This window comes from Montipora capricornis, chromosome 3 (assembly GCF_036669925.1).
Source record: "Montipora capricornis isolate CH-2021 chromosome 3, ASM3666992v2, whole genome shotgun sequence".
Taxonomy (NCBI): Eukaryota; Metazoa; Cnidaria; class Anthozoa; order Scleractinia; family Acroporidae; genus Montipora; species Montipora capricornis.
This window is the reverse complement of record NC_090885.1, coordinates 29214620-29224619: the sequence shown is the minus strand read 5'-3', so window position 1 is coordinate 29224619 and position 10000 is coordinate 29214620. Positions and strand designations below refer to the sequence as shown.

The 10000-nt window shown below is 37.2% G+C and overlaps 2 protein-coding genes across 3 annotated transcripts in view; one reads left to right on the top strand and one right to left on the bottom strand.

Annotated features, from left to right (window-relative positions):
* LOC138042812 (oligosaccharyltransferase complex subunit OSTC-like) overlaps positions 1 to 2480 on the bottom strand; it is a 10038-nt gene extending 7558 nt beyond the window's left edge. The window contains exon 1 of the mRNA XM_068888828.1: positions 2317 to 2480. Within this exon, the coding sequence (XP_068744929.1) occupies positions 2317 to 2455 (139 nt within the window). The 5' untranslated portion in view covers positions 2456 to 2480. The remainder of the gene's footprint in view (positions 1 to 2316) is intronic.
* Positions 2481 to 2667: 187 nt separating this feature from the next.
* LOC138042808 (cyclin-dependent kinase 1-like) overlaps positions 2668 to 10000 on the top strand; it is a 7913-nt gene continuing 580 nt past the window's right edge. Inside the window, exons 1-8 of one of the 2 annotated variants that reach the window (XM_068888825.1) lie at positions 2668 to 2720; positions 2803 to 2838; positions 4010 to 4128; positions 4689 to 4966; positions 5340 to 5510; positions 6314 to 6477; positions 7672 to 7813; positions 9568 to 10000. The exon at positions 9568 to 10000 is cut by the window's right edge and continues 580 nt beyond it. In XM_068888825.1, coding sequence (XP_068744926.1) covers positions 4059 to 4128; positions 4689 to 4966; positions 5340 to 5510; positions 6314 to 6477; positions 7672 to 7813; positions 9568 to 9708 — 966 coding nt within the window. In that variant the 5' untranslated portion in view covers positions 2668 to 2720; positions 2803 to 2838; positions 4010 to 4058 and the 3' untranslated portion in view covers positions 9709 to 10000. The remainder of the gene's footprint in view (positions 2721 to 2802; positions 2839 to 4009; positions 4129 to 4688; positions 4967 to 5339; positions 5511 to 6313; positions 6478 to 7671; positions 7814 to 9567) is intronic. The other variant, XM_068888826.1, reaches the window with a different exon arrangement.

Genomic DNA, 10000 nt, shown 5'->3' with positions numbered 1-10000 from the left:
AGTGATTTATTCCATAACTGTCAACTGAGCTGCGTTTTGTTTTCCAGGTGATTAAGGACGGTGCCTACTATTGTTATTGCGCATTGCGAGATACTCTGATTTCCTATCGGTGATGCTTACTAATTGTTTACAGTGATATTTTTGCATGGTTTAAAACTATCTGGAGAAAGTATATCTTAGTAAGTACTCTTGGCATCCAAAAAGAAAATTGGGAGTAACCATGCTTTTTTCAGAGATAATTTAGCTTCAATTTGAGAAAGAATGCCATTGCTTTGTATTATATTTAGCTTTTTACAAATATTATTCATCAATCATCTTTGAAAAATGCATGGTTACCCCCAATTTTCTTTTTGGATTTCAATAACACTTGTTAAGATCTACAGTTCCTGCATAATCATAAACCAAGGCAAAAATACCTTTGAATTAGTAGGCACCATCCTTAAAAATGTCTTTGCATAATATGTAGCTGTAATAAAACATAATAAGTATCGTTTTGGTATCATAAATCATTATAGTGCCACAGTAGCTGTCTTAGGTAAACATCCCCCTGAGGAGACAAGTGGTTACTAGTAAAATACTAAACCCACAAAGATTGAAGAAAATAGAAGAGAATCAAGAAACATTGGCTTTGAGGCTGAGATGTTGATCATTTCCAAGTTCCCTTCACCTTCTCTTTCACAGCAAGTTTAAGCGTGTACTCCGAGTGTCTGACAAAGTTCACTGAAGACAAACCTTGTCCAGCGGGGTTAGTATCTGGATGGGAGACCTCAAAATATATGACTTGCTGACAAACATAGGACTGAAAATTCTATCTTAATGCTCAAAAATGTGAACTAAGCAAGGTACAGATTCTTTTATCCTGCTTTACCCGAAACAAATTTTGATGGAAAAGTAAATAAACATCAATACACAGTTTTTAGGAAGAGAAAAAGAAAGCTTTTAAAAAGTGTTGATTGAGAATTTAAAAAAATCGCCATCAGCAACAAAATTTGCGACATGAAAACAACATAAATTTCGTGCTGCAAATATAAAAAGTTACCATCGGTGAAAAGGATTTCGGAAAATTTTTGCCACATTCACTTTTTGTATTGTACTTTTGGAAACACAAGTAAATCCCAAAATTCAAAGTGACATCAATCTCAGCGGCGGCCTGTGATCAAGTTACCATGAATGTTACAAACAACTCCCAAAACAAACTTTGAAAGGATACATCTGTGACAAAATGACAGTAAGACACCGGTTTTTCTTCTTTGAAGTGTTTATCATTCATCAGCATCACAAATTAATTCTTGCCAATTTTGGGGCTCATTTATTGAAATTCAAACATGTTTCCAACAGACCTGTTTATTTCGTGACTTATGCACATGCTGTAGGCCTATTGACACCATGGACTTACACTCTTACAACTTGGTGACATAGTGTGTAATGCACTTTCAGTGCACTACACGTATTCGGTTTAGCTATGATTTGATTTACTGACGCTAGGAAACTCCTTGCAGGAAATAAAGTTCCAGGTGCACCTGTACAGCACCTGGTACAGCAGAGATGCCAACCTCTGGAGATCTAAAATCAGGAGATTCTTTTTCATCCAGACGCCCCAAACAACCTTCCCCCCACAATTAACCCAAAAAAACTGCACCTACATGTATCCACCCCTTGTAGCCTACCCTCCTTCAGAATACAAGAAATACCTATTGCCATTGTGAATCTTACAATCACTAACCAGTTGGCATAGCTTGAATGGGGAATTTGAGAGAAAACAAGGCACTTATGTCGAGAATTTTTATTGGTCAAACAGAGATCCAATCACACCACGGAAAGTTGATCAAACAGTGGAAAATATGTAATTTCAAGGTTTCCGTTTTTTTTTTTTTTTGAAATTTGTGAATGTGACATTATATTCACGAAGAAATCAACCTTTCATCTAAAAACCCTGAGAACGAATTAAGTTGCATATTTTAACTGATCAAACTGCCTTAAAATACTGTCCCTACTTAAAGCCAGGGTCATGATAAATGTATCAATACATTTGCAGTTGATTTCTGACCACGTAGCCAGTGAAAGCAGCACTGGAGGTAACATTGGTGCAGACTTCTTTTGCTTGCTCACCACTATCAAATTCAATATGGCCTCTAGAACAATATATCAAATTATCAAAGGAACAGAATTTTGGATACGAGTATTTTGAACTAGACATGACAAAAAACCAAAACTTGTAAGTGAGGTTTGCGTTTATGCAATCAAAAGCTAATCAAAGGATGCAGATAATAGTATTATTAGCAGACACAATCAAATGAAAATTATTGGAACCTTTACCTCCGGTAACCAGAAAATAAGAAAGTAGAACAAAGGCAAAGACGACCATCGCCGATGGTGGTTTAACCCATCCAGGCTTCCTTAATTTGAGGTTAGGAACTTCTAAGATATGAAACGGTAACCCATACAGTGCCTCCATTTTGTTGAAAGGAAGTAAACATGATACTACAAAGAATTTGATTGGTCCAACGTGTCATTTACATTGCCCAATGGAGATGTGGTATATATATTTCAACCTCTTACTCATTCCCAGGCTTCTCTCTCAGCCAAGTCGAGTTGTCAAGTACTGAGAGGGAATTGAATACTGCACCCTGATTGGCCAATTCAACAAACACCGCTTTTTTCAAATACGAATCTCACGTTGAGGTCATTTGCACTTAGCTTTCAAGAGACGCATTTATCAGGTTTGTTTCCAATTCTTTGACTGTACATTCTGTTAAAACTTAGGATAGATATCTTATTTTTGAGTTCATTTCCTTTGCTTAGTTGGTGAGCAGCTTCATTGTCGCCTTTGAAGCGAAGGTAGGTAATTTTCAAAAAGAAGTGCAGGTCGCTTTCTGTTGTGCAATGTCGTCCGTTGTAAGAATTATTCCTGTTCTGGAGATTTTAACCGAACAGCGAGATGGCGGCGAATCGTTCCTGGGTTGTTTTAAATTTAACAAAAACCTTCTTTTAAACATGATAGATTTTTTAAATTCAGTTGTAAGCGATAACTTCAGGTTAAATTAACGGTTCACGCAAGTTCTATAAAAGCTTGGCAGTATCGATCATTCGGGATCATTGAACGGAAAAAAATTTCGTTTGGATTCATGGGCAATTACTTCCCTTTTCGTGAAAGATCTCGGCTATTATCGAGGAATATTATTCAACTTCATTTTGTCTATACAATTATTGATTTTATCACTTTCTTATTTTTCGTTTAATCAAATGGCATTTTAAGCGCGTTCTAAAATGTAAGAAGGCATGTGTGGACGGTGTCCAACGCGCGGACTGTGGAAGAAAGTACTGGGAGAAACATTTGGGTGAATTAGTCATAGCTCATTTAATAGTTTTAAGAGCAAGGGGACTTTTTTTTCATGGGATAAAATTACCAGAAAAAATCTTGACAAACATGGCTTCTTTTTCCCAGTACAATCCCAGCAACTGAACAAAATCTTATCCCAAAATAAAAGTCAAATTTTTATTAATAATTGATTTGGAACTAAAATATTCAGTTAAATCCTCTTTTTTGAAGAAATCAAGAATCAATCCATTGTATGTATTTTGCTTTTCCTAAAACCCTAGAAGATAAGAAACAGAAAGGTACATGTAATTTATAGCAGAAACAATACATTGAATTGGCTGAACCAAGTCTGTATGAGTCTTAACATCTGAACAAATGGTTACCAACAAGATTGCTTTTAACATAACCAACAATGATGGAGGAAAAAAAACCCTTTGATCATGATAAATTCAATGTTGCATTCTATGCTGTAAAACCTTATTTTGAAAGTGCTATCTGAGGAAGCTGTTTGTTGTGCATGTATTGACTCTGCATTCCCCCAAAAAGATGTTGATACCCACATACATGTTGCAGTAACTGCAGTGTCTTAATATTTCAAGAGTTTGGGGAGAACAAGGTTTTTCTAATTTGTTGTTTCATAAATTTGGGGTCTAAGTGTATTTCCCAAAAAAAGCCTTTTTTTGGTTCCAGGTAAGTCTGCACATCAAGGCACACATCCATCTACAGCGCAACAGTTGAAATGGGTTCTAAACAGCAGGATACATGTATGAAGATGGAAGATTTTGCTAAAATTGAAAAGATTGGAGAAGGTATATGATCATAAGTGAGAAAACTGTGATAGGTTGTGTCTCCCTTCTAAATAAAGTCGTTGTACTATATTGTCAATCACATTTCATGGCAGCATTTGGCAGAACAAATAAAAACAGATAAAGGATTGAAATCCAAAAATTGCCAAGGCTGAAGTTTGTTGATTTGTCAGCTACCATGATTAATATAGTTTAATTAGTAGAATGAAACTTAACTGCCACCAGCCAGTGGTAGTATTTGAATGAAGTCTAGAGTTTTAATATTTAATGCAATACAAGGTGCTTAAACGGTTGGTTCATAATCAATTGGATACATCACACCTGAAGGTCTTTTCATCCTTTTTTTCAAATTTCTACACATTTTCTTGCTAATTCAACAGTTGTAACATAAATTAAATGAAAGAGATTAATTAATATACGATGTACAGTAATGGTGAAGGCCAGGGTTTGCTTTGAATGTGTCATGAGAAAAGGCTAAATAGAAGTTGTCATATATATAATTATATACTGCATTTTTGCACACCACTGGATGAGTATGCCCAGCTTTACATGCTGTTTTGCAGGTACATATGGAGTTGTTTACAAAGGCCGTAACAAAAAGAACAACAAGCTGGTGGCTTTGAAAAAAATTCGACTCGAGTTAGCAGATGAAGGAATACCAAGTACAGCAATACGAGAAATTTCATTGCTTAGGGAACTTAGAAATCACCCCAATGTTGTTACTTTGGAGCACATTCTTCATGATGAAGCTAAGTTGTATTTGGTGTTTGAATTTCTCATGTGTGACCTGAAGAAGCATTTGGATTCAACAAAGGAAATGTTGGATACTATGTTAGTCAAGGTAGGGTTTATGGGTGCAATCTTTTAGGTGCCTGGCAAATTGCCAAGTTGTGTACTTAATTAATTAATGCATGCCTAATTCTGCACAAAACCTTCTGGTAATATTTAAGGTCAATGATATTTTCCAATATTTGCTAAGAACAATCTTACGGGGTCCCTTAATTTGGATTTTTGCAAAATCCTCATAATATTCCTCCTTGTGAGTGGAAATCTTTGCAATTATGGTACTACTAGAATTGACAGTACTGCTCTGTGGATCCTGGAAGAGCTTTTAAAGTCATCTCTCGAGGATCTCTGGTAGTTGTGATCTGTTTTCATCTTCGTGGAAATTACAGTGTATCTGTTGCAAATTGACTGTTTGCTTTCTTTTGTAGAGCTACCTTTATCAAATCACAAATGCCATGTACTTTTGTCACAGTCGTCGAATTTTGCATCGAGACTTGAAACCTCAGAACTTGTTAATAGATGAACAAGGACTTGTAAAATTAGCTGATTTTGGGCTTGGAAGAGCCTTTGGAATCCCTGTCAGAGCCTATACCCATGAGGTATGTTAAACATTGACCTCACACTGTAACAATGAATAGCTTACTGCATATGAATCCATCAAACAAATGAAACCAACTTGTTCAAGCAAACATGCCACTCAAACTGGTTCAAACTAAAACCTGGTATCTCCATCAGGACCATGTCAAACAGCCAGTAGTCAACTAACTAAATTTGATCATGATGCAGTATATGCTGAATGTTCTAAGGGCGCTTTCCATTTGACAGAACTGACTGGCCAGACTGGGCATTTGGAACGACTAACTCCACAACATGATTCAAATTAACACTTTGAGGATAATATATACTCCAAAGGATCGAAGGCGAGGGATTATCATGCATGTGTTACTTCAAATTGTTGCATTTTCTTTGCAAACTGATGGGTCTGGCCGGCCAGTTCTGACAAAAGAAAAGCGCCCTGAGAGTACACTGTAGACGTAGCCATTTGCTCCTCAGGCACTGCAGGATTCCCCTAGTTGACAAGTAAAATCATCTGGCATTAGACAGTGAAATCTATTTAGTCTCACTCCTAGGAATATCTTTCCATGCAATCAATACATTGGGTTGGGTCTGCTTTATTGCTTAGAGAGGTAAAATTTACATGGACAGATGCAATAGCACTTGGTTGCCTATACTAAGTCAGATATTAATTTAAAATTAATTGCACACCTGTTGTCCAACATTTTTCTCATTATTGAAATATTGCTTGTATTGTAGATTATTACACTGTTCCTTCAGTAGACAGGTCAACGTTGCAATATTTATACTGTCAAACTAACCTCATATTTGCAATTGACAATTTTAGATTGTTACCCTGTGGTATCGTGCTCCTGAAGTGCTTCTAGGTTGTCAAAGATACTCCTGCCCTGTAGATATGTGGAGTATTGGATGTATATTTGCTGAGATGATTACAAAGAGACCATTGTTTCATGGAGATTCAGAAATTGACCAACTTTTCCGTATTTTTAGGTTGGTATAACATAGCAACATCTTACTTCAAACAGGGTTTTGCAGTGAAACCGGTTGTTCATTAATTTTGTGCGCCACTTTGCAATTTTGTGGTGCAGTGTTGGTGTTTTGATCTGCAGTTTGCTCCGAGGAAGTTGCAAGTTTTAATCTCACCTCTCTGCCCGGTAGTTTACCTTCCCAACGCTTTTCGTTGGCTGTTGGTACTTATTGAAACTACTGTTGAGGGTTCTGAGGGCATGCTTGTACAGGACATTTTTTCTGATTTGGGCAGGGACCAAAGTCGGACCAGGTCAACTCGGATTGCTCACCTCTGTTTGAGCGAAAAACGGTTTTGTAAGCCAAAACTATCAGACGTTTGCGGCAATTTCACCAAGGGTAGCTTAAAATATTAGGGCTAGGGTGATTTCTCAAGGCCTTGTCATGTTTTTTATGTTGATCCGAGGTGAGCGATTAGAATTGATCTGGTCCAACTGTTGTATCTGCATCCTTTTCTGATTTGGGTCTCTTCTAGAATGCACTTATGTGTTTGGAGCAAGATTCTATGGCTTTTTCACAAAAAAAACTAATTGGCAATCCAATGCTCATGTTGACATGGATGCAATTGTTTTCTTATGCTGTTTGTAAAGTTTGCGGTAATTTCTCAGTTAAAGTAAGTGGCTATTAATTAATTCAAGTGAAAGAGCTAGCCAATGGTATGACGTCATGCTGTACTCAGCAACGAGAGGGAAGGTAATCTTTTTAAGAAAGTATAATGTTAGACATGTTGAGTTTGGTGTGTATAATAAGTTGTTAAAATGACTAACTTACATGTGAAGATGTTTACATGTACATACCAATATTACCAAGGTCTGCGAATCTGATCCTTTTTTGTGAGAAGAAAGGATCAATTTTTTTGTTTGACTTTTGTTAGTCTATTTTTCTCTCTCTTGGATAAAAGTATTCTGCATTCTGCAGTTACTGTACAGTAACTACCTTCTAAATTAAAACAATTGTTTTTACTCCTTGTTTCAAAGGTTTATATCCTAAATACGTTACTGATCTCATTTACTTTTCTCAGGCTGTACTGTGTTGAGTGTACACCACAGTACATATATATTCAACCTTTGATCCTGGTTAGTAAGAGCTATTTAGAAAGATGTGCATAAGTTTAATCAAATTCCTTGAAAGATGATTCACACAGGTTTTTTCTCAAAGAATCTTAGGTACTCCAACAGAGAAGACTTGGCCAGGAGTGTCGCAGCTTCAAGATTATAAAACTAATTTCCCAAAATGGAATGGAGAGGGCCTGAAGAAAGCTGTCCCACAACTGGACAAGGAAGGGCTTGACTTGTTAGAGGTGTGTTCATGTATGAAAACTGAGAAAAAAAACTTTTGAGTAGATACAATAAGTAAATTAAAAGCATTATTCTCAGGCCTAGAAATAATTTCAAATTCTAACTTGCCCCTTGCATTAGGCAAGCCAACTTCATGACCCACATTATGGGTAGTAAATTAGCACTTCACATTACACTCTTACAGTTAAGTCTGTTGAAATGTAGTTGAATTTTTTTAGCTTTGTAGAAATTACTGAAACAATGTACTCTTACCATTCGATGGAAATATATAAATCTATCTTTTGTTTTGAAGTTGTAACATGGGTATCGTAGAAAGCCAGGGTCGAGAGATTAGGGGAGTGGTCAAAACTACTATACACTCGAACAGGACCCACTAAACCACAAAATAGATGGTGGTGTCTGCCTGCACCCCCCTTCCTTAACGTCAAACGATCATGTGTCTATATTGCATAGCCACCCCTTTATCCAGCAATTCCCTTAAACTTTATTTCCAGGTGCTTATTTCACAGCAATGAGTGCAGGTTAACAATGCAAACTCCCTTTCGCTTTGTAAAACTCCTGCATATAACTCACATAAAACCCTGTTTAACGACCACGAGGTTAATCTGTTCTGATGGTGGAGCCACTATCAATACAATTTACCCTCTGGATTAAGATTCAAGACTACAAAGTATCGTTCTCCTTGCCTGTGTTTCCTTGTGTACATCCAACCTTGTTCCCACGGTCTCCATCGACAAGAGACCCTTACCCTAAACCGTGCACCAGTGGCTCAGTTGGTTGTGCATTGGGCTGTTACGCGGGAGGTCAAGAATTCGACTCCAGCCGGACCTTAAAGTAACTGAGGAGAAAGTGCTGCCTTTGTAATTACACCATCAAATGGTTTGACTTTCAAGTCTTCTCGGATAAGGACTGTAAACCTGTGGTCCCATCTCATACCCCTTGTTGGAAACCAAGTAGCATGGGACATTAAAGAACCCATTCACTCCTTGAAAGAGTAGGGGACAATGACCCTGGTATTGTGGTCTGACCTAATCTTGTCGGGGTTATCTTTCATTTTCTAAATAACTTTTAAACTGCATAACAAGCAGTCTCGCCAAAGTCCCCCACAAAAAGCATTGTAAATTAGTCCTGAAAAGCCCCTAGGGGGAGAGACAAACAACTTCACTTCACCTCACTTCACTCACTTCACCCTCAGGGAACGAGGTTGGTGTGCATAAAGTCATCCCGAAAAATCCTTGACTATTGCTACGTCATAGCCTCGCTTGCATAAACAAAAACAAAGATGGCGGATAAATTCAATTTAGAATTGCAATTGCATATTTTTAAAGCGTTATTGTTGGCTATTTAAACACATTTAGTCCAAATGAGGGGTCAAGTACGACAATACAGGTAAAGAACTTTTGATTCAGAGAAACTTTTTTCTCGGCGGTACCTTCCCTTTAAAAAGGTTTTGGAACTTTTGAGAAACAAACCCCTGGTCACTCTTTGCTGCGAGATAAGGTCTCATTTCTCTTAAGTAACTAGCCTGCTGTGTTTTTGAAACTATGTACAGTGTAAAACTAAGTTTGATCCCCTTGGGTTTCTTGGTTTGGTGGTTTTCCTTTTACAGTACCTGGGTCAACATTTCTTCCTTTGAAAAAAAACTCTGAGCCTAACACTCGACTATGGACACCTTTATGAGAACATGTGTGTCAAGATATTGCTTTTGAAAGCATTCTCAGTTCAACAGTTCACTCTCAATTTTTTTTCTCTATAGAAAATGCTGATATACAATCCTTGCAAACGGATATCAGCCAAAGCTGCACTAGACCATCCTTATTTCAATGACTTGGATTTGTCAACTCTTCCTGCGACAAAACAGACAACTATGAATGGTGGCGTGACAAGAATCTTCTAAGAAATTCAAGTTATTTGATTTATTGACTTCTGTTTTCAAATCTCTGTTAATACAACTTTCACTTCCTTTATTGTACCCATTTTAATGCTGAATCATCGTAGTTATGCCAAGGAACAAGTAAAATTATGAGTTGACAACATTTAAGCCCAGTAATTCTGTTCGGTGACTTGATTCATCAGAACTTGTTCCAAACAAGTTGTACTGCACTGTGACAATTATGCTTAATAACTCGAGTGACTGACAGCAAAAAGCTTTTAGTTGCACTCAACCTGGCATCTCTGCAAATGTTGAC